Raw genomic sequence first — 24,005 nt, forward strand, 5'->3', positions numbered from 1 at the left:
TTTCTCTTGAAGCAGGCTAAGAAAGCCATATACATATATGGAAGAAACTTACAAATGTTCACAAGAACGGTCAAGAATCAGAGCCAACACTTAGCCTATGTCCGCAGGGAAGCATCTTAGGCAACTTTTGTAATAAAAAAGAGACTGCCCTTTGATGGGATTTTCAGGGGACAGGGGTCTGTTATTTTTACAATGTTTAAATAAAATTCTACATGGATATGCATTCGTTCTAGAATCCCTACAAGTCAGGAAAGCACTCAAGAACATGACTTAATTGATTTTGAGTATCTAGCTCATCATTTTGAGAGGCGAAAGGCATGTTTGTTGTGTATGCATATGATGATGATGCAATTAGTTTATCAAAGCTCTGCCACTCACTGAATTGATTGCTAAATTGGCTCTTTCCATCTTCAGCTTCCTCATTAGCCAAAGCACTGTGGTCGAAGTTAGTATCAGTTGTGGCGAAGCTTGTTGAGATGGAGGGGCTGTCAAGATTTGGAAGATCCACCATTTGGCTTTCGTAAGGGCTGAGACTGGGTTTGAGATTTTCTGCTAGAAATGGAGGTTGAAGAGCATTCGTTCCCTGATTGAGGCCAGATGGATCAAAAGGCAACAGAGTTGAGGTGCTGGGATATGATGGAGGCCTGTAGTTGCTGCTGTCTCTGAGGTAGTAAGTGTTGTTCCATCCTTCAAACCCAGGCTTATTACCTGGATTTGGTTTCTTGAATGCTCGGCACACTACCCATCCTTCTTCCTGTTGCATTGATCTACTCAGATATGCACTGCTAATTGAATTTTCATCTTTTATCATTGCCAATAGGGGTTACCTGAGGAGGTGCATGTTCAGATGTCTGGAGACGATACTCGTGCATGATCCAATCTGTTTTCCTTCCATTCGGTGCTCTTCCTTTGTAGAACACCAAAGTTTTCCTCATCCCTATGATCTTATCTTTTGAAAGCACAGCCTTGTCCCTTCCTGTCGCCTTCCAGAAACCAGCACTCGTTGCTCTGTTGGTCCTAGTCCCTGTTGGATACTTCCTGTCCTTGTGACTGAAGAAGTACCACTCATTTTGCTCTTCATATCCAAATTTACACCTGTCTGAAATATGGAACACAACAAATACACACATCCTCAGAAACTACTAAACCTTATAAATAGTAGGATTATGCAGTTAGGACCAACCAATGCAAGGGAATAGATGACTGCATACCTTCAATATCCCATGGCTCCATTCTGTAGAGATCAATATCAGTGATCACCTCGAGATCAATCTTGAGACAGTTAACCTTCCTGTTGAGATAGTAGCCTACAAGTTCTTCTTCAGTGGGGTGAAACCGAAACCCGGGGGGTACACATGACTCCATTTCCATTTCTGATGTCTCTACTTCTTGATCCTGCAGGAAATCAAACCATGTGTCCACAGATCAATCAACAACGTATGTATATGCACACTACACTGACTTTGAGGTCGATGGGCACCACTAAAACCGCGGGGTATGATGCCTGGTGGATCCCAAAGCAACTCCAACCAGAAAGATCTATTTGTCCAACACAGGTTCTTTCTAAGATAAAGCCACTTTTTGGGAGACACCTTGGTGATGAGAAAGAGAGTAAAACTCACACAACTCTCTCCTTCTCCTATGATGTAAGTGAAACCATATGTGTCATGATCTTTTTTTATTTTTTCAATGATGATTTCATCCATTCGTGAGCACAATAGAATGATGGATGGTCCCAACAAGGTTTTGATGCATGTGTTTGAGGCTGTGGTAGTAGTTTCTGTGGCAGACCAATTGTGGTACACCACTGAAACATATATATAGCTAGGAAAAATGCACACTCATAATTAGCTGCATATGCATAGGAATTATAATGCCAAGAACTCTCTCTCTCTCTCTCTCTCTCTCTCTATATATATATATATATATATATTATGGTTAAATTATAGAGAGTGAGCGTAAAAATTGACTTTTTATTTCCTAAAGGGCATATGGGATATTGGCATGTTCATATTTCTTTGAGTGCATTCCACTCCTCATTGCCCAAGTGGTGGTTTCAGACCACCCACCCTAGCTAGTCACTCTTGCTGCATATATAATTTACAAGTTCAATTAATTCCCACACATCATTAATTTCATTAATCCAACATGCTAATCAATATTCCTCTCTTATATGCAGCACAAGGCCTCCTACATATATTCAAGAGAGAGAATAACTGAATCTATCATGTTTTCAAGGTAAGAAGCTATATATGAAAACAAAACCTCAACCCCATGCTAAAGGGATAACTGCTTTCACAGACACAGATACAATAGACATGAAACTAATGCACAAGCTATAATAATAGCTTCATGCATATATATGTACAGAATCTCATGCTACCTATTGATCAGACTTAAATAAATGTATAAATTCAACAGAGAGAATAAATACTAACCACAACGTGCTTCCTACAGCTCTGCGTTGCCCAAAATTCACCTCCAGAATGCAAGCAAGAAAGAAAGCTTGAGAGGAAATAGAGAGAAAGAGAGAGAGGATTGGTCAGCACATCTATGGATGGTAAGTAGCTATGCTTATATAGGAATACATATAGATATCAATATCAATATCAATACATATATATATATATATAGGTGAAATGAACAGCCAAACAAGAAAAAGAAAAGTAGAAACAGTATTCTGCAATAATAAAATATAGGCTAATGTTGGTGATGAGAGGGATGGATACATACATACATACAAATATATTTATATAGATATAGATATAGATATTTTCACAGGATGAGCAGATGAAAACAGTAAATTAAAGAACTTGGGACTCAACCTACAAAAAATAAATAAATAAATAAATAAAATAAAATATAAAACATATAAGCAGGAGCAGCAGGAGGGAGTGAGAATGAGGTAGCTATATTAATATTATTATATGATGTATCCTCATCGTCCTCTCCTCTATTGCCATTTTGAGCAGTGAAAGTAACTAATTGTCAATTTTAAAGGTAGGCTTCGTTATTGATTGCGCGTGGGGCTGCGTTGTGTATATACATCCATATCCATCCTTGCCCTGTTTGGACGGCGTGGACGCCTTATTTTCACGCCGCCGCCACCGCCGCCGCCACGACCACCGATAAATGGCGCATTCTCAGGTATGCACTCGATTAGCTAGGGTTTCGTAATTGATTAAAGCAGATGTCGTCATTTCTCACTCACATTAATTCCCCAATTAACCTGATTGCAGACGTCGTTCGTCACCCCCATCGTCCTCGGAGTGGATGCTGCTGCGCTTCATCTTCTAGTGCTCCATAGCTATGGCGGTCCCTCTGGCCGGTGCGCACGGTAGCGGGGACTGTGAGAGATTGACACGTGGACGAACCACAACCTTCCGATTTGGTGAATTTCTAATCATGAGTCATCACAGTCTTTTTTTCTGAATGATTATGAGGTTTGGTACGGGTCGAATTCTCTGCAGGTCCGGGACTTGGAGTCCTCAGATGACATGGACCGTCGATGGGTGGGACACGACGTAATCGACGGTAGACCTGTTATTGCGTGTATTTAGAATTATTAAATCAATCTAATATATTAAATTTATTATATTGAAATGAAAGAATATGAATATTTAATTCAACCCCTTTTATTTTTTAATAAAAAGATGATGAAAACAAAAAAATGCCTTTAAGGATGTCTGATATATAATATTCAAAGCAGAATCAGACAATGTGGTGCCAAAAAAGACATGCAAGTTCTTCTATTGCATATTTCAATCCAAAAATAATAAAATTGAATCAGTAAAAGACAGATGTGCTACTAAAAATAAATAAAAAAAATACACAAAAACCAGTCATTTTTTTAAAAAAAGAAAATGTGCTTTTTGGGTGTAGAATACTTTTTCAGTACAAAAGTAGTAGCATTATTTGTTATCTCAAATATATAAATAAAAATAAACATTGAGTATGTTGCAAGAGAAGAGCACACTCTATAGATACACCTGCACATAGTTATAAATATATAATATATATAGATATATATATATATATATATATATAGAGAGAGAGAGAGAGAGAGAGAGAGAGAGAGAGAGAGAGGAATGAAATACTATTATATACTTCTAACCATATTAAAAATTTCCTATTAAAGAAAGAGTTCAAGAGACATCTTTTACAATTTATTTATACCTCGTACTTGAAAATAACATATTCTTAATTGTCAAGTTTGCTAGAAGAATAGCTTAATTGGGTAATTCTTGTACAAAAAAAAAATCATGCCAACTACTGAAAATAAAGATGAAATCCATCCAATAACAAAATAATTATTATGTTTATTATAAATATAAAGCTTCATGCGATAAGTAATTTATTGAAACTAAAAAGATTTATAATTCTAATTAATGTCGATGAAAATCCATCAAACATATAATTAGATTAAGTTCGTTCACTTGTATTAAATTCAGTGGCTCAAGTATAGTACGGTAAGTGATTATTTATCATCACATATACATTTTTATAGTCAATTTTTATTTTTGATTTTTCATAATATACAATCAAATTTATGTACTTTAAATTCCTTTGGTTACAGAGGACAAAGAAAACTTTGCGGCTACTTGCTTGTCACGGTTGATGAGACATAATAATAATAACTCATTTGCATGAAAAAATAAATTAAATTAGGGTCATTATTATTATTATTATTATTATTATTATTATTATTATTATTATTATTATTAGGACTGAGAGAGGGACAAAAAAAATGTGGTGGTAATAATGGAATTATGGTCCATTAAGTGATGCAGATATGTTTATCAGTATCACAATTATTACAGAGTAATTCAAAATGGGACCAATTATTATTATTATTATTATAAATATTATTATTATTATTATTTTCATTTTTGTTTGTTGATTAATGTTAATAATGAAATACTAATTGACAAAGTGTCACTACACAAAGTGGGTTGTTACGTTCCAATGGCATTCCATTCTTCTTCAAATTATTATTATTATTATATTCAATTTAACAATTATTTTCATTGCGAGTTTGGTCGGAAAGTTACCTTTAATTTACCTCCCAATTAAATCATTATCTTATTTATTTTTGGACAAAATGTCACATCGATCCATCTATCTTCATTTAATTCAATTATCAAATATCTACATTGCCACGGAACATACTATTATTATTATGATTATTAGTTGCATATGCATATTGAACTTATAATGTGCGATGGTACCAATTTAATTGATTTAAAGAATTTAATTTGTGTGACATGACCAATATAATAATAATAATTATGACATAAAAACAATGAATGTTTACAATCTGAGGAAATAATTCCAAATCTTATGTGATCTTCCTTTTCCTCATTCTCTATGATTAACAAATAAATAAATGTATGGTTTTTCATCTGTGAACTGAAAAGGACAGTTTATACAAAACAATGCTAACCCGCAATTATGACCCATTCTAATTGCAATTAAAAATTACTAATTACCAACCCAAAAAGAAACTTTCTAGACTCTAGTCTACTTTGAATGTTTAATGCTATATATATATATATATATAATTTATGTAATAAAAAGTAATTAATGCCAAGTAGTTAGTGTGGTTATTACGTACATTTTAGTGGACCTCAATTTATTACATCATAACCACTTTCAGATAAAATCAAAAACCCTAATTAATATTAGTAATCTCTCATTGAGGTTAAAAAGTGTTTGTCTAAAGATGGTTAATAACTCTTTTTTGGTACGGTTGGGAGTGCAAACTCAAGTTCTGAAGAAAATTACATATTTTATAAGTCTAGGTGAACTCCACTAGTACGAGATATTTTTGAAGAATATTCAAAAACAAATTCGTGTTTCGTATAAAATATTGTGTTTCTTATTATATTTTGGAATTCGCAATTGAAAAATAATATTGGTGAACGGAGCCGTTTAAGTTTAGTCCAAGAAGCGGGATTTGAAAAAATTTAAGGATTATAAAAAGTTAATATTTAATACGATATTTTGTAAGAAAAAAATATATTTGACGTGATAGTTTTTAAAAAATACAGTAGATATACAATATCAAAAGTTTCAAAACTATCTATGTAAACGGAGCATCGATTTTTTTGAATGGATCTTTTTCTTCTTCGATTCCATTTCCGAATGACTTTGGAATTAGTTCATTTATGGAATCATTTTCTTTCCAGCTGTTCAATTTTCTGATTGTGATTTTGCTTCTGCCAATTTAGGGTTTGTTTGTTTATAACTTAATAATATAATGGGAGCAAAACAAAAACACGCACACACACGTGTGTATGTGTGTGTGGGACCTTTAATTTGTGTATTGTTGAGCAATATATACATATATATATATATATGTATGTATGTATCTTTGGTCCCTTCCTGTTCTCAAAGGCTATATATATATACTCTCTTTAGTTCTCTAACATACAGTGACAACCTTAATTAATAGGAGTAATTATATACCAAAATAAGACAGGAACGATATGTAATCTTAATTAATTTGTTTCAAGTAACGTAACATAGGAAAAATAAACACAAAACATATTTAAGAAGCATTGAATAAATTTTGTTGGTAAATTAAATTATTTATTATTAATCTGAACATATAACCATGTATTCATTGAATATTTTCAAATGGGAGCTCTGTGGGGTGCATGGTTAAAGTTTCATCTGAAAAATATATTCTTGAAACATAATTTAATTAGGGTTTAATCTTAATTAATTAATCTTATATCATATCTCTCAAGTTTATCTCATAAATAAAATCCACTATAACTAATTAATTTATAAGACTTGGCTTTATTTGCAACCCCCACTCTCTCTCTCTCTCTCTCTCTCTCTCTCTCTCTCTATATATATATATATATATATATATATAGCTAGAGAATGTATATATTACTTTAGGCAAGAAGTAACAGTATAAACGAAGCAATTGAGGATGATATTTTTGGGCGGTTTGTGTGGGACTAACGAAGTTGAAATATTTTCAAACCTTTCATCAAATGTCACCTATACATACATACATATTTTATATATATGTGTGTGTCCATGTATGAAGCACTGAATAATATATATATGTATATTGGGGAGGTGGGGTGGGGTGGGGTGGGGTTGGGTTTTAACTAAACTTGAAAATGACTTAACTGAAGCTTCTAGAGAGAGTGAGAGTAGCAAAACTTTAACCTAGACTGATAATGACACTAAACCCACCCCTAACATAATACTATTACATCAATCTATTTTTTTTATTTACTTTTTTTTTACAATTCATAGTGTATATATATATAATATATCACAATAGCCTCTGCTCAGAATTAGACACATATGCATAGGTTGATCATTGCTACATCAATTACAAATTCATCTTCTGTTAATTAATTACACACACATATATAAACCAAAATTAAATTTAATCAAAATCAACTGGTTCCCATGTTTTAGTGTGCCCTCCAATCCCAGCATATGAAATGTAATCCACTCTTTGCATATTATATTTATATATCTGAGTTCTTGATGCTTTTATAAATTTATTTAATTTGGTTTCTTTTAATTGCTATTGGTCGTTACTTGGATTGTAAGTGGGACAATACAGGCCATGATTGTCACATATATATATATATATATTAATTGAAAGAGCCGAAATGTGATTGCTTTACTTCATATATATAAATCCACTAATCAACTTGCCAATGTTTTTTTTTTCCCAAATCAAGATCCTACAAAACATTACAAATGATATGGCGCAATATGAGATCAAATAATAAAACATTAGGTTCCGCCGGAGTTTAACCGAAAAATAACAGCGCAGATTCTCACGATATCGAAAAAATAATGAAAAGAACAAATAATGTAAATAATTTATGTAGATTCAAAGCTCTCATTGCTACATGTTAAATGGAGACATTATATATCACTGTAACGCTGATTATATTATATTCGATTCGATTAAATTCAATTTGAAACAAGTGTTAGTATGACGGGAAAATGGGAACACCATATGGTTGCTAAACACCGCGAAGCGAATCCCTGTTCAAAGGAAGTTTCTTTGGAAAGATCCGGAAGAAAACCGGGAAGTCAGGCCCTGAGCCATGTTATCCGTATCAAGTTTGACGCTCTGTCTACCAGCGGACAAGTCCTTCTCGCGGTCCCAAGGCTTCCATGGATGGTTTCCTTCCCATTCCTCTTTCGCTGCTGCCGGTTCCTGCTTGGATTTTTTCTTCCGGCTACTCTTGGACAGCTCCTGATGCTTTTCGACCAATGTTTTGGAGCGTTTGGCTTTGTTGTACTGATCCACCAGCTCGGCCTCACGGGCTGTGTTTTTCTTTTCTTGTTCGTTTGAAGCGAGTGCTGTAGCCTCGTTGTAAGCTTCCAAGTAACTGCGGTCGACATTTCACAATAAGACCAAAAAAATAAATAACACCTAGATATTACAAAATTTACAACAGAGAAGACATTACTTCATTTTGGCCTTTTGAGCTCTTTCGGAAGGTGTGTCTGTCCAGGCGCTTGTATCGCCTCGTCCTGCTTTAGAAGTTTTACTAAAACTTGTCGTCGAATGCATGCTCATGCCAGGCTATAGAAGAGGAATCAGTATCAGGAGTCATAGCAAAAGTTAAAAAAATAAATCAAGAGTGTGTTTACTTAAGTATTTTATTTCTACACAATTCCCAAATGATTTTACCCAAAACATAGAATATATACATATAAGCCAATAAAAACTCTTAACAGATAAAAACTGGTCGTTGTTGATATGGATGCTAGAGGGATTCTTATATGAAATGATGAAACTAAAGAACCGAAAAAAGATATGACAGATGGGACAAATACTTTTCTTTCCGGTGGTAATGTTGTCATCCATTCATCTCTCTTTGGTGCAGCTTTCGCGTCCAACTCCGCCAGGAGGATATCATCGCCTTCCATGGATATACCTGCCAGTGAACAATAGCATATTTATAATTTCTATCAAGAACTCTCTGATTCACATTTTATTTTTGTTAGCTTTCCCAATCGATTCAGTGGAATTTGGCTTATACAGCATGGAGAGATGCCCCGTAAAGCTGAAGGTCAAACGCGCTGGTTGAGAGAGAAGGGGCAAGAGAGAGCAACAAAACATAATACTCATATGGAGCCATGATCAGATCATAACTGACACGTATCAACCAGAATAAACTACAGAGTCCTCCAAAAGCAGTAGAAATTCATGGTCGACATTCTATATGATAAAAAGGTAGGCGTACATATGCAAGCTAGATAAATTAAGACTGAAAAGGGACAAAAACTTAATATGTATACATGATTTGCTCGGACGATCAAAAGCCTAACTTCAGGATATACCTGTCCTGGCATGGCTGTTGTCTAATTTTTATCTTTTTAAAACTAAACAAAGGGATGATATTTATCTTAGCATAATGTTTTTACTATGCTCCAAAATACATGGAAGAATATGGCAGAAAAAAGCAGATTTAGTCAAACCTTGAAGGCGACGCCATTGAGCAGCCTCCCGCATTGCTTTCAGCTCTACCTGCATATATTAAACATGAGACATGAACAAAATCTTCATGGAGTCCAATAATAACTGTATTGAGGGAGACACTGGTACCTGAAATGCTTCTTGTTCTTCTTTGAGCTTTATCTTATCATCCAGAGCTTTTTTCTACCGAAAGAAGAAAGATTAAGATATGGAACAAAGTCCTAAATTTCATAAAAGATCTGAGTTGTACCAGGCTACTATTAACTTAAGATAAACAGGAATAACACTCACCTTATCGGGATCCTGTAAATCCTTAAATGCTTTGTTCAATTTAACAAATGCTTGGTGAGCCTGAGGGTGCGAGCATTTGTCTGGATGAACCATCAACGAGAGCTTCCAATACCTGTTGGATCAAATGTTCAGTTTTGTATGCACACACCAAAAAAGCAGGAAGAGACGAGGAGAAGCAAGATAAGACCAAAGAGAATATTAATGCGGATTATTCGAACGAGAAACCCTGAGTACGAGCAAAAAGCTGAGAAATCCTAACTTCCACCATCACTCCATTTGTATACCTTTTTTTCATGTTTTCAACCGACATTTTGTTGTTAACCCCAAGAATATCATATGGACTACCTTCCTCAGCCCCCATTATTCTTGTAATCTGAAAATATAGCAGCAAAATGAGGAACAATGCAATAACAATTAATCATTTAATATATTAGAAGTTTTTGAGAAACTGCTGTGCCATAGATTATCAACTATAAAAAACAAATACAATCGAGAGAACCTCCTCAAAGCGCTCTGCTTCATTGGAAGACTCGGCTTCTTTTACCACAGCAGGTGGTGGCGGTCCTATGAACAATTCATCATCACCATCTACCTCAGCTTCTCTGTAAACAATTTTCAGTTCAATAGATGAATTATAAATAGGATGTACTTATATTTTATCATCCGACTTGGTAAGGGTACAAGAAGTATAAACTAAATTAAAATACTACTTGAGCTTTTAGTAAAAATAAAAGACAAATAAAAAACACAGTTAGGTATACCTTAATTCAGCTTCTGCTTCTGTTAGTTTGGCTGCTGCTGCGAGTAACTCAGCAGATGGCATTTCAGGACCGATGACTCTGCCATAGATGCACAACAAACAAGACAACAATGAAACAAGAAAAGAAAGAAAAGATGAACAAACAATAATTGAACCCATGCAATCTTATATTGATAATTGTTTCTCATTATCATAACAAACAAAAAATTATTTGAGCTGTTTCCATCACTTATTTTCCATAAACCATTGACCATGTATTTATTCATCTTGATGCAACCAAATTATGGTTGAACATCAGATGAGTTCTAGTACTAAATGGATAGAATTAGCTACCTTCTTCTCGGGCCCAAAGAATCTTCCTTCTTATCACCCAAATTTTCAGCCTCATGTCCGAGTTCTGAATCGGGAGGCTTTGACTGTTCATCTTTCTGTGCCTCTAGATTATCAAGCTCCTTTACAGGTACAGCATGAGAGCGGATAATTGGACCAACAACATCCAGTGTAGGACTCACTTCATTCGGCCGTAGGAATACATTTTCACCATTTTCTTTGAGGTTCAACCCCATGAACAGCCTTCGAAGATGCTTCACCAACGACCTTTCAGATAGCCCCCTTATATCAACAGCTTGTCCATCGTCAATCATTCGCAAAAGCTAAATAAACCACCACTTACAATAAGCATATTATCACAGGAAACTTCAACACACATATCATCATATTATTCCCCAAAAGTTGGATATTGATGAATCAAAATCAATGACTTAAACCTAAAACTTGGTACAGAAATCATCATAAATCAATACTCCACAATCATTATAATCACCATGGCATAGAGCAGATTTATAAGCTTTCAATATTTCAAATCATCAGATTTTAACCAAATGTAAAAGTTCAAGCTCACATATCATACAACCTAAAGAATTTGTCACACTGAATTCAAAGAGATGGAAGTTCTTATACCTCAAAATGTAGCCATCAATCAACTGTGCATTTGAAGCCAAAAGCAATATCAACAAAGTGAGAAATTGGCTCGAAGTTTACCTGCTCTAAATCCCCTGCAACTGCAGGAAACTCCTGCAGTATGTACTTGACGACATCCTCGGGATTCTCCGGCGGGGAATCCGACCCGGACCCGCTCTCTTCCTCGGACTCGTCGTACTTCTTCTTCCTCCTTTCCCTCCGTTTATGCTTCTCTTTATCCCTTCTACTGTGTCGCTTCTTCCTCTTACTCTTCTCGCTATCCCTCCGAGATTTCTTACTCGTCCTCCTCTCCTCCCTCTCGCGCCGCCGCTTGCGGCGTTTCGACGACGACTCAAGCTCGTCGTCCGATGAAGTCGTCTCGGCGGAGGAGTACGCCGAGGTCGAATCTTCCGGAGAGGCCTTCCGATCCCGTGATTTCCTCGAACTTCCTCCCATCGATACGAATCTCAATTCGAAACTCCGGCCAAGGTCGATCGATAGTTTGGATTTTCTACCACCGCTTCTCCGGGGATTCCCATCTTCTGGATCAACCCGATCCAATTCCAATATGGATCGGGTTATAGCATCCACCGCCATTGGGCCCAATTAAAAAGCCCAATTTCACCAGACCCGGAGCCAAACCCGGCCCGGTTCCCAGATGCCATTGTTCTTCCATCACCAGCTCCGGTTCTGGAGAAATGGGGACCAATGAATTCCTTTATTCTGCTCCTCCATGCTTTTTTTTACTAAGCAGAAGAATCCTTTCCAATCCATACAACAATCCAGGCTGAAAAGCGACAGAAAGCTTGGAGCATTCCTTCCCCATGGCCATGGCAGCATAAAGTGTGTGAGCTTAGCTTCATTGCAGTTGCAGACTCCATTTTTCTCTGCACTTACAGCTCCCAACAGCACTGATATCTGTGTCTATAAATAGCTTCTCTCTTCCAACGTCCAAACCCAAGTCCAAAACTTCTTGCATTTCCCATAATTAATCATGATCAAGCTCTTATCAGTTTTGCTGGTCGCCCTTTTACTGCTACAGGTAATCGTTTCAGCGATCGCCCTTAAAAAAGATCAGTTTAAGTTAATTTCTTCAACATTTCCTGCAGGATTCCGACCAGGCCGAACCTTCTCATGATTCGTCTATGGTCGAGAAATTCTCGTCCGATGATCCAATTCCATACCCATCCACTTTTGTCGTAGGAGGGGACGAAGGGAGTCTTGCTAAAAAACCACACTTTAAACGAATCAGTAATGGTTTCCCAATCCCTCAGTTTGCATATATCTATTGCTGTTAAAAACTTATATCCAGTCTCTTTAATTGATCAGCCATCAATTTTTATCTATTACTATCATATAATAAAAATATTTATATTTGAACAAGATTGATAAATATTTTATATTTAACTAAAATTAATCTTTTTTCTACTTTTATACAATAATGAATTAAAGTAAACATAAAAGTATTTTATTATAGAATTATATAATTTATTAAAATAATACTATATATATATTATAATACATGAAGTAAATGTTTTCTTAGTTAACTTAACTAAGATGTATGGATTCAGATTGTGGTCGTGAATGTTCGAGAAGATGCGGCAAGTCGTCGAGGAAAAACTTATGTCACCGGTCATGCAATAGTTGTTGCATTCGATGTCGGTGTGTGCCTCCTGGAACTTTCGGCAATAAACATATGTGTCCCTGCTATGCTCGCTTAAGAACTCGTCACAATAAATTTAAATGTCCTTGACAATTTATCTACCCGACCCGACCAGAGATTTCGACACAAATCTATATACATAATAATGTCAGACCATATTGTCGGGACTTGGAGGAGATCTAAAATTGTTTTCAAGTGTCAAAGAACATATGTTTACATTTAGCTGCATCAAATAAAAATGTATTGATAGTTCAAAATTACAAATAATAAAATAGAATTACATTGAAATTCTATATGAAGTTTGATTGTAAGAATGTTTCATTTGATTCTCTTGTACGATGAATGACATAATTTATATCCAACTTATCTTGTCATGCACATCACACGTAGGTATACAACAATAATAAATTAATAAAATGGATCTACATAAATAAAATTGAATTACTAAATAATTTAAATTAATTATGTTTTGAAAAATATCTAGTTAAATATTTTTCAAATGACAAATAACACAAATTTATAAAAATAAATATAGTTGATATCTTATTCTTAGCAATTTTCTATTATAGGATGATTTTTGTTTTTCTTTTCTACTATATTTAGTATCGTTGCAGAGTGACAATTGCAGATGCAAATAAAAAATAGTCAACGAATAAGTCAAACTTGGGGAATTTTTCTGGTAATTATTTTCCCAAATTTACATATAATCACATTATTGCTAAACGTCAAATTTGTATATAAAGAATAAATTGTAATTAAGACGAACTGCCGCTACCCCTCTTTGGCTTTCACGCTAGCGCTCGCAGATTCTCTTGGCGGAAATCTCCGGCGAGTGTACTTGAATAACTCCGGCGGTGCGTCGGAATCCTACATATCTCATTGAGCTCCGCTCCGATAAGTGATTTGGTTCCGAGTTTGAAACATTGACGGAATCCGATATACTGTGGGCGCAATTGTGTGTATCTGTATACCATAATGCCCGTATGCCTCTGTACAGGCAGTCAGGCGGCGGAAATGCGGTGCGAATCGGTGTTCCTTCGGATCACGCGTCGCGCGGTGGTTCGAAAAACTTCCACCACAGGCGGTCGAAGGGGTCGCCGGCTTATAAGATCTCGCTTGGATTCTTCGTTTCGACACTGGCTGCTATTTTACTGATCTCTGCGTTTTTCTATTTCTCGCTGCAAGGTGGGGGAAAGTCAATATCTGTATTGATTGAGCCCTTTGAGGGTTTTTTGATAGAGCTTGTGTTTTTCTTTTTCTTAATTATTATGTTGCTTCTTAGTAGAAAATTTGACAATTCATTGATTATTTTAGTTAAAGACTGTGACTAGACTGCAGAAAAATTCAATGTGCGGTTTAATTTTCCAATTAAGATAATATTGTTCAAATAAAGTTACATCCTTTAGGTTTGAAAATCTTGATTTGATGCTTGTGGTTACTAATAGTGCAGAACTGTTTATATAGGATGTGGTTTGGGGGACCTAATTTTTTGGCTGATCTAGATATCTAGACTCATTTGACACTGTGGAGTCTATTATCTTTTGAAATAATTTGTTTCCAGAAATGAACATCATGTCATATTTGAGATAATATTATAGGATCTAATTCCACTTTTTCAAGACCATACTATTGAGAAGGCTGTTAATCAGAGTGTGGTCAGTCTCAACTTTTCAGATTGTGTACCTGCATTAGTGAACTGAGCTGTGTGGCTTTGTAGTTAAAATTAATTTAAATTTAAAGGAAACATTTTAATTCCGGTAGAACTGCTCCATTTCTGTTTCTCAAGTCCTAAATCTTATGTGATTCAGTAGCCTGCATGTGTTTGATATTGTAAGTCTACTGATTCTTTGTGATAGGTGGGGAGGTAAATAGATTCCAAGTTCAAGAGGATGGCACAGTCAATGATATGGATTTTCTCAAGGATGTGACACGAATTCAACAATCCAATGAGCTCAAATTTGGCCGTGGATCAGTGTCCCATGGTGGGGATTCACGGTACTGGGAAAAAGATGATAGAAGGAGAGATGAAGGGTATAGCGAGGAAGAACTAGAGAAAACCCATGTTGGTTCTGTGGATAAGTTTGATAATCTAGGGAAAGACACGGAGAAAAAATCTTATTCTACTCAATCTCGTAATTTCTTGGATCATCGAGGACATGGCTTATACAACGAAGCTGGACGAAATGAATTGAAAATGTATGAAGCTGAATATGAGGCGTCTTTACAAGGGTCTGGAAATACGAAAAATGTTAGCAATCAAAACCAGGAATCTAGCAGTGCCAACGGGAGAGAGCATAGGATACTGGATGATTTTGATGAATATGATGATGGCATGTACTTGCAGGATGATCAAATAGAAGAAGATGATGATGTTTGGCGCAATGACAAGGATCGGTCTGATGCTACTAAATCCCATGCTGTAGATTCTGGGGAGACTCTTCATGTGCATCATGCTAGAGATAAGAAACAAAATGTCAATGAGGAGGCTGATAAAGAAACAAGTGGTTTGCATGGCAAGGAATCTTTGTCAGACACACATCAAACAGAAATTGATCAAAATTCTGGGCATGCTAGTTCAATTGAAAGTCTATCCAATCGACGGATGAATCCCAAAAAACGATCTGTTTCAAAAAAGAAGCCTAAACGCAGAAAAAGTTCTGGTGATTTTCTCCTCTGCCCAAGTTCATTATCTGTCTCACTATTTGCATTACTAAAATGATTTGGATTGTTTTATTTTTGCATAAATCAAACAATGATTTATTCTCCTATATAGCATGAGGATGGATATCTAGAATTCATATTGGTATGTGGACATGGAGTATTTTCATGAAGTCTTAACATTACCTTGGTGAAAAGATTTACATGTTTATTAGTAACTACTGTCACGTAGCTTTATCTGTACCTCACGTTGCAGCTGGTTCCTTCAATCATGCACCTCCACTGAAATACATCACTACAAGCAACAATCCAATTTTGTAATGAGATCAGTTCAATCCAGTTAATAGTATATATGGTCCAGACTCTCTGCTCAATTTAATAGACATGTTTTTGCATATTGTTTACTCTCAACTAAAAGTATGACCAAAAGAAATTCCTTAGAGTTCTTGATGAAAATATTGTTCAAGTACCTTTTAATCCTTCCTGTTATTTGCGTGGATTAGATGCTGAGAGTTCCAAATTTCAGGTTCTTGTGAGATGAAAGTTTTGAATTCAACAGAGCTATTGGTGGAACCCTTGGAGAGTCGAAAGTTTGCAAGATTTTCCTTACAGTTTACGGAAACAGAAGAAGCACCCAATGGAGATGAATATTGGGAACCTAGATTTGCAGGACATCAGAGTCTCATAGAAAGGGAAGAATCTTTCGTTGCTCGTGATCAAAAAATTAATTGTGGCTTTGTGAAAGGCCCTAAAGGGTCACCCAGCACAGGGTTTGACTTAGCTGAAGATGATGCAAAGTACATTAGCAGTTGCCACATTGCTGTTGCTTCGTGCATTTTTGGTAATTCTGATCGTTTGCGATCACCATTTGGCAAAACGGTATGATTTTTTGCAGGCAGTTTACACTCTGGTCCTTACTGCAGATAGTTCATTTCAACCATGTCAGAATAGCTTTTATGAGCTAGGGTTGGGATCTGTGGACAATACAATATTATTTCGTAACTATTTATGCTTGATATCATCCAATGACCTGAGATCTGTGTTTTTACCTTTTTTTTTTCTTTTACACTTATATCAGTTAGAATGTCAATTGTCAAAACGTCTGCGGTATGCTCACCTTGTAGCGGTGCTTGATTTACTGTAAAGCTTCTGCCAAAGTTTAGTATGCATCATTTTCGGATACTTCTGATCCAACTACTTTTAAACCCAGGTCTCTCGCCTATCAAGGAAAAATGTATGCTTTGTCATGTTTGTGGATGATATAACTTTGCGAACTCTTTCATCGGAAGGCCAAATGCCTGATGTGATGGGTTATGTTGGATTATGGAAGCTTGTGGTAGTGAAAAATCTTCCATATAGTGACATGCGGAGAGTTGGGAAGATACCAAAATTTTTGGCTCACCGACTTTTCCCTAAAGCCAGGTAAAAATTGTGGAATAGTATTTGTTTTATTTTTTTGTAATGTGATTTGTTCTGCAGCTATTTTCTATAATCCATTTTGTAATTGCTGTGAAGTCAACATAGTGGTTAATTTGCGATGCTGTTCTGAGATTGATTTGGATTTCTATTATGTGCAATTATAAACCTGCTAAGTGGTGAATTATTTGTTGCCTATTATTTGTATGATTTCTGGAGCTATACGGTAACCTTACTCCATTCCAAAGCCATTGTATAGTTTCTACTCATTGGAAAAGATCTCAAGTCTATAATGGACCTTGCATGACAGGTGTTGTTCTACACTGAAGATCAGTTTCATTGTTATTAGTCTTGTTTATGCAGAAATTTAGACAACTTCTTATATCAAATGAGACTATCATAGTTTCCCTTTATATGAATTTACTTACACTATGGTGAAAGATTGTTCTATATTTACCACGAGTTTGTAAGCTGCTCAATTAGAAATTGATAACATTAACGATCACTTTCGTGCTACCATTTTTCTGGTGGGATTGGAGTGATAGTATTAAGTTTTGTTATGAAATAATTATGTAATTGCATGGATGTGTAGTGATAAATTACAGAAATTTGGATGTACTGCAGAGTGATTTTCTTAAATCGTCTTTCAGAATAAGAGGGTTGGCAAATTTTTATTCCTTTCTTCCTACCGTTCAATTTAAAGTCAACTTTCATGTGTTTTGTTCTCACATACTCAAGATTAATGTTTCCCATAGTTTGCTTATCTTACTTAGTTAGAATTGTGTGTTCTATTTCAATGTACTTCAGGTACTCAATTTGGTTAGACAGCAAGCTTCGCCTGCAGCTTGATCCAATGCTTATCCTGGAGTATTTCCTATGGAGAAAAGAATATGAATATGCTATTTCTAATCACTATGCTCGTCATTGTTTGTGGGAAGAGGTTGCCCAGAATAAGAAGCTCAATAAGTATAACCATAGTGTCATAGATGAACAATTTGCATTCTATGAAGCAGATGGGATGAAAAGATACAATGCATCAGACCCTGACCAGCTTCTACCCAGCAGTAAACTTTTCTCCCTTTCAAACTTCAATTATTTGGTTTATCATGGTATCATTAGCCAACATACAATGCTCTTTTGTTTTGACAGATGTACCTGAAGGCTCTTTCATTGTCAGGGCTCATACACCCATGTCAAATTTGTTTTCTTGCCTTTGGTTTAATGAGGTTGAACGGTTTACTCCTCGTGACCAGCTAAGTTTCGCCTATACGTATTACAAGCTGAGAAGGAAAAATCCCGAAAAAACCTTTAGACTCAATATGTTCAAGGTGCACTTTTTATGATTTAATGAATAAGAACGACCTTTGAAGTTTGTATAAATTAGTTGTTCTGGTTCATTTTTAGTTGCTGAAACCCAATTTATTTGCCTGTCAGGATTGTGAGAGGCGCAAGATGGCTAAACTGTTCCACCACAGGTCTGAGGAGAAGCGGACAGACCTGGGGCATGAGACCGAGTAATCTCATTGTATGTAGTAGTTTTCTGGATGAAATGGTTATTCTTTTCCGTCATACACGTTTGAGTGGTACGTTTGCTAGCTTTTCCGAAGAATTGCAAGCACATGCCTCAGTTGGCATGGTGTAGCCATGCAAGGTCAGTTTCTCTGACTCCTCGAAATCCTTGATTGGTGCAAAAAAGACATGGGCGCTGGTTTCTAGAAGGTTGATTCCATTTATTATTTCATTTCATGCATTAAACGATCAATGTCAATGTCAAATTAATGCAACTGGTGTCGGCGTGGCAGTATTCATTTGATGTTGATCACCTGCTGCTGTTGTTGCTACACAGTAATACATCATTGTCATTCTTTAGTTGATAAAAGTTTTGGACTATTCATATGTTTTATATAGTCTTTCTCCGTTGCTGCCTATGTAATATATGACATGATTGTTTTTTCATGTGGTTGAGTTCAATCGGTTGGAAGATTTGATCATAAGTATATTTATTCATGCCATTAGCTATAGACCTTTTTGCAATCATTTTTTTGGTATGTTATCTTTGGGCTTTTTATATAAGATTATCAATCAGCCGTGGCACTCTGATTAGGTTACTCATTGGAGGTGACAATTCATCGATCAACCTATTGATGTTGATAGCTCAGGCATACCCAACAGTTCGATAGGATACTAATCTGTTTTCAGGTCAAATATGTGATTTTATAATTATTTGAGTGTATATGTTTTGGAATTAGACTAAGTTGAGCTTTACGCCTCGCCTTTAGCTGATGAAACTCATCAGACTTGTCGAATTTGAACTCAGGCTTTCAAAATTTATGTGGAGTTGGGATTGTTTTTGCTTTCAAATTATATGTCAACTTTGTTTGTCATGATATGATAGCTTGTCTGATTAATCAAATGATGATAAAACTAACTATATATATACTTAATCTTTCTCCTTGTTGATAAAATATAAAGAAAAAGACTTGTAGTAGTGATATACCAACCACTGCAATAACTTCCAATAAATGCTAATTTGCAGAGATGAAACTCCCTCGTCAGTGCATTACAGCTTGAATAAATTGCATTTAATTGATAGGTCATTGGATAACATAAGTAAGCTGAGTGCATAAAAGACAAATCTAACCAAGCCCATGAAAAGAACATTCAACCAAACTCAATGAAACTTTGAAAATGTCTTTTACCATAATTTATACACAAAGCAATTAGAATGAATGAATGAAGATTCAGTATGTCATCATATACTATTGACCTTATGGAAATACATCTCTTTGCCTCATCATGTACATTGCATTTCTTGCTTTCTGTTTTAGTGAATCCCTCTCACTGATGATAATACAGAGGGAGAGAGAAGATAAGATTACATAATTAAACAAAAAGGAGTGTGTATCTCCATGACCATAAAAAATAAAACCAAACAAACCATATGAACATTGATCTGTGAAAATTCTGAAAACCAACCAAAACCTCAAATTCATAAAGTATATATAATGTGTGTATTTTTGTTGTGATGTACAAAGTTACCATGTGTGCTTGTTGATTGTCCTGTGAGAACTATGCATTAGGAATGCCTTCTTCAAGATTTTGATGATCACCAAAATTCTTAGTTTCTTCCCAGAAAGCATCTGCCCATTTGTTTTAGACAGCTTCAATGCTCGAACACAGCTGATTCGAGCATCCCTACCAGGCGATGCAACATCTATATTGCCCACACCTCTTTTCCCAGAGAATTCATCATTCAAATCCTCCCACAACATGTCCATTTTCTCTTCCTCATCTTCTTCCTCAGACAAGCCCTTCAAAGTTCTGCTGTTACTACTGCCGGCTTTGAAATCCTGAGCTGCATACAAACCAAATCTACCTTCATCTTCTACTTCTTTGCCCTTAAGCTTTTCTGGCTTTTCACCAGAAGGCAAGCACCTCCAGAGAGGTGGTGACTCTATGAAACAAGGTGGCGAGTCGGTTGCTGCTGCAGGGAAGGTGAAGTCTTCCTCTGCAGTAGTAGCCATGGGGTTGCTTTCCTTGCCTTGGTAATAAAGAGGTGGGAATGGCATGGCAGTGGTTGGGGTGGAAGGTATGGTGGTTGTATATCTGTGAAGGTTTAGTTCAACAACAACTACTAGTGTCACCATGACTTGTTTATATAACTTGTCTGGGATTTAGGGACACTATTGGACCCCACCAATCTCCCAATTTCATTAAGACATTGCTGCTAATGTAGTAGAAATAGAATTCATTTGGTCTTAAACTAGCCCCCTCCAAAAACACCCTCCATCATTTTCTCAAGTTTTTGTTGCCCTTCCTGAGCTTCTTTATAGGTTTCCATGTATCACAGTGCTATCTAAAATGGCTCTCAATGGAAGAAATGAAGATGGAAAGACACAGCTGAACTTGGTCAGGAAAAATGATGTCCTTAAATTGAACATTAGACTTAAATTGAACATTAGACATAAAGACAGCCTCATCAAAGCGTAATAATCTCAAAAACCCGAACAATATACTTGTGAACAATACAAAGGTTTCAAAACTAGGAAACCACTGAGGGTTGTCTATGAAGCAATCTAAGCTTTGGGAAAACTAAAGGATTTGTCACCATGCAAGCACATACGGCGCGCCGAGTTTATTTTACTGCTCTGATGAGTCTTGGCTGTTGATGGCGAACTCCCGTGTATACAATTTTTTAGGCCTTTCGAAGGTTTGTAACATGGTGATCAACAAGACGATAATTTGAAAGCATAAACTTCCCATGATGAGGAAGATTGTTTTAAAGAGTCAGATCTTTAGGATCCTCTATTATCTTGGCCAAGGTTTGCAAGAAAGCTGCCAGATCAGCGCCGTAAATCACTCGGTGATCTGCGGTGACATTTACCTGAAAATGTTGTCCGAATTGTAAGCAAATTAGAATGACAAGATGTAATAAAAGAACATAAAAGTTAGAACTCTTAAGTTATACAAGTTTAGGTGAATAAGTATAATCGATTCACCTGCATCTGTGTTTTCAAGCCAATTCGTCCATCCTTGGTGCCGACAAGAGTAGGTTGAGATGCTCCAACAGCCATTATCGCCCCCTACAATCGATTACATTTTAGTTGCAAAAACTACTCATTCTTGGGCAGGACTACCTTCAAAACAAATTAAAAGATTCTTACAGTCCCTGGTGGCAATATTGCATCAAATCGGTCCACACCAAACATTCCAAGGTTGGATAGAGTAAAAGTGCCTGAAAACATTAACATTGTAAGGTGTGGTTGGGATGCAATGGAGCTGAACTAACTCGCGTAAGCTGAAAGCAACAGCAAGAAACGAATCAACAAAGCTACCTGTAGTGTATTCTTGTGGTTGGAGCTGTTTTGCTCGTGCCTTATCAACAAGCTCTTTCCATTTTCTTGATAACGAATATAAGTCAATCTAAAACAAATGAAGAAGAATTACAATGCATGAGGCCATTTGAGAAGGATGATAAAATTCATAAGCTCATACAAGTTTAATTTAGAAATTGCAAAGTCACCTTGTCAGCATCTTGAAGAACTGGAGTGATCAGACCACCATCAATGGCTACTGCCACGGCAATGTTGATATGAGAATTGTATGTAAAGCTCTTACCATCTCTGCAACTAGAGTTTACTACAGGATGCTGAACTAATGCAAGTGCTGTTGCCTTGGCAAGAAGTGCCGTCATCGTAACTCCCTTAGACTTGATCTGAAAATCATTCACAAAATACAACTTACTAAACAATCCCGCGAGGAAAAAATAGGAAAAGAACCATTTTCTAGATGCAAACTAATTGATACAAAAGCCATTTTCCAATTTCCCTGTATTCCAAGGAAGCCATAGAATCTAAAACAGTGCATGTTTCTCCAGAAAACATATGTAGATACTATACATTTCTTCGTAAAGTACTTTGTTAGTCTTTTATCATCGTAAGTTCCAAATGGACAGTAAGTAACAAAGCAACTAGCAATGAATATTTACGAACACACAAATCAAGATTGGAGATTATGAATCTTTGCATGACTTTATAACAAATAATCTACCTTGAGCCCTGATTGCTATTCTAACCACATAATTCAAGTCGGCACAAGTCGAAAATGTAATGAAATCATCGACAAGGCAGTATAAACCATTACCTTCTTGTACAGAGCATCTAAAGCGTCTGTAGTAATGGTGTAGCCCACTCTGAATGTTGGCACTGCCAAACTCTCCACCATGTTCCTGCTCACAGCGTTCTGCATTGTAGTGAATGGCACCACCGAGCCTAGCTCGACGCCACTAGGCGTCACAATATCTCTGAGAGCTATTTCCGCGGCAGTAGTAGCACCGCCGCCAGATGCTGCTGCAGCAGCCATAGCAGCAGCCTCAACGTCCTTAGCCACCACCCGACCGTTCGGACCACTCCCAACTATCCCCCTCAAATCCACACCCAAATCCTTCGCCAGTTTCTTGGCATACGGCGAAGCCACCACTCTCTTGCCGCCGTCCGACGCCGGGTGCACGGCGGATCCCAATGCAGGTCCGGCGGGCAGGCTAGTTTTCGCTGATGGAGTAGCGGCGGCGATGGGGGCGGGGGCGGGGCTCGGCATTTCTTCGAGCTCTGTCGGGGCATTATTTTCTTCTGCGACAGCCGGCGATGCGCCGCCGGGAGAGGACGTTTTCTTGGATTTCGCGAGGGCGATTTCCTCCTCGGTCTCGGCGAGCAGAGCAATCGTGGAACCGACGGCGGCAGAGAGGCCCTCGTCGACAATAATGGCGGCCAAATACCCGTCGTAGAACGACTCCACGTCCATATCCGCCTTGTCGGACTCAACCACCACGACCGACTCCCCCTTGGCGAGCTTATCGCCCTCCGATTTGACCCAGCTGACGATCTTTCCCTCCGTCATCGTGGAGCTGAGGGCCGGCATGAATATCTCCCGGATCTTCGATTGGATCACGTGGGCTCTCCGGGGAAGAGGAATTGCGCATCCTGCCCGGCGGCGGAGCGACGGGGGAGCGGTGGGGACGAAGGAAGTGTGGAGGAGATGAGAATGCGACATGGCTTGAAGGAGAAAGAAGAAGCAAAGGATGGATGAAATAGTACTTTGGCAATGGCGTCTCTGAATCAAGAGTGAAGAAAAGGGAATGGGATCCTCGAATTCATCGAATGCAGGCGGAGCTTCCAAGACTCGACCCAAATCTACGGCGATGGCGAAATTATCAAGAAAGTCGAGACCTTTACAAGTGAGTGTATATGCCCGCCCCCATTTGCCTTATTATTACAGAGTCCTTT

General features: G+C 37.0%; 6 protein-coding genes across 6 annotated transcripts; 3 read left to right on the plus strand and 3 right to left on the minus strand.

Annotated features, from left to right (window-relative positions):
* Nucleotides 1–1,371, minus strand: LOC127257505 (NAC domain-containing protein 30). The gene is made up of 3 exons (XM_051283963.1): nucleotides 1,212–1,371; nucleotides 828–1,099; nucleotides 1–754 (listed from the first exon to the last, which is right to left on the minus strand). The coding sequence occupies exons 1-3, from the start codon at nucleotides 1,369–1,371 to the stop codon at nucleotides 239–241; spliced, it is 948 nt and encodes a 315-aa protein (XP_051139920.1). The 3' UTR covers nucleotides 1–238.
* LOC127257506 (uncharacterized) lies at nucleotides 1,356–3,377 on the plus strand. Its single transcript, XM_051283964.1, has 5 exons — nucleotides 1,356–1,646; nucleotides 2,180–2,238; nucleotides 2,458–2,560; nucleotides 3,005–3,147; nucleotides 3,240–3,377. The coding sequence occupies exons 1-5, from the start codon at nucleotides 1,356–1,358 to the stop codon at nucleotides 3,295–3,297; spliced, it is 654 nt and encodes a 217-aa protein (XP_051139921.1). The 3' UTR covers nucleotides 3,298–3,377.
* A 4,460-nt stretch (nucleotides 3,378–7,837) lies between these two features.
* On the minus strand, nucleotides 7,838–12,030 carry LOC127257431 (uncharacterized). Its single transcript, XM_051283850.1, has 11 exons — nucleotides 11,568–12,030; nucleotides 10,860–11,179; nucleotides 10,528–10,605; nucleotides 10,266–10,368; nucleotides 10,051–10,139; nucleotides 9,767–9,878; nucleotides 9,605–9,658; nucleotides 9,478–9,526; nucleotides 8,833–8,933; nucleotides 8,463–8,578; nucleotides 7,838–8,381 (listed from the first exon to the last, which is right to left on the minus strand). The coding sequence occupies exons 1-11, from the start codon at nucleotides 11,940–11,942 to the stop codon at nucleotides 8,036–8,038; spliced, it is 1,743 nt and encodes a 580-aa protein (XP_051139807.1). The 5' UTR covers nucleotides 11,943–12,030; the 3' UTR covers nucleotides 7,838–8,035.
* A 340-nt stretch (nucleotides 12,031–12,370) lies between these two features.
* Nucleotides 12,371–13,511, plus strand: LOC127257163 (gibberellin-regulated protein 3-like). The gene is made up of 3 exons (XM_051283517.1): nucleotides 12,371–12,528; nucleotides 12,596–12,737; nucleotides 13,058–13,511. Exons 1-3 carry the CDS (start codon nucleotides 12,481–12,483, stop codon nucleotides 13,237–13,239), a joined length of 372 nt encoding a protein of 123 aa, XP_051139474.1. The 5' UTR covers nucleotides 12,371–12,480; the 3' UTR covers nucleotides 13,240–13,511.
* A 360-nt stretch (nucleotides 13,512–13,871) lies between these two features.
* On the plus strand, nucleotides 13,872–19,235 carry LOC127257162 (uncharacterized). The gene is made up of 7 exons (XM_051283516.1): nucleotides 13,872–14,334; nucleotides 15,006–15,809; nucleotides 16,334–16,686; nucleotides 17,018–17,229; nucleotides 18,031–18,287; nucleotides 18,373–18,551; nucleotides 18,658–19,235. Exons 1-7 carry the CDS (start codon nucleotides 14,133–14,135, stop codon nucleotides 18,739–18,741), a joined length of 2,091 nt encoding a protein of 696 aa, XP_051139473.1. The 5' UTR covers nucleotides 13,872–14,132; the 3' UTR covers nucleotides 18,742–19,235.
* Nucleotides 19,236–21,181: 1,946 nt separating this feature from the next.
* Nucleotides 21,182–23,994, minus strand: LOC127256975 (dihydrolipoyllysine-residue acetyltransferase component 5 of pyruvate dehydrogenase complex, chloroplastic). Its single transcript, XM_051283216.1, has 6 exons — nucleotides 22,867–23,994; nucleotides 22,247–22,438; nucleotides 22,059–22,146; nucleotides 21,888–21,958; nucleotides 21,723–21,806; nucleotides 21,182–21,607 (listed from the first exon to the last, which is right to left on the minus strand). The coding sequence occupies exons 1-6, from the start codon at nucleotides 23,770–23,772 to the stop codon at nucleotides 21,503–21,505; spliced, it is 1,446 nt and encodes a 481-aa protein (XP_051139173.1). The 5' UTR covers nucleotides 23,773–23,994; the 3' UTR covers nucleotides 21,182–21,502.
* Nucleotides 23,995–24,005: the final 11 nt, after the last annotated feature.

Source organism: Andrographis paniculata, unplaced genomic scaffold (assembly GCF_009805555.1).
Source record: "Andrographis paniculata isolate CXL003 unplaced genomic scaffold, ASM980555v1 Contig57END, whole genome shotgun sequence".
NCBI classification, from domain to species: Eukaryota; Viridiplantae; Streptophyta; class Magnoliopsida; order Lamiales; family Acanthaceae; genus Andrographis; species Andrographis paniculata.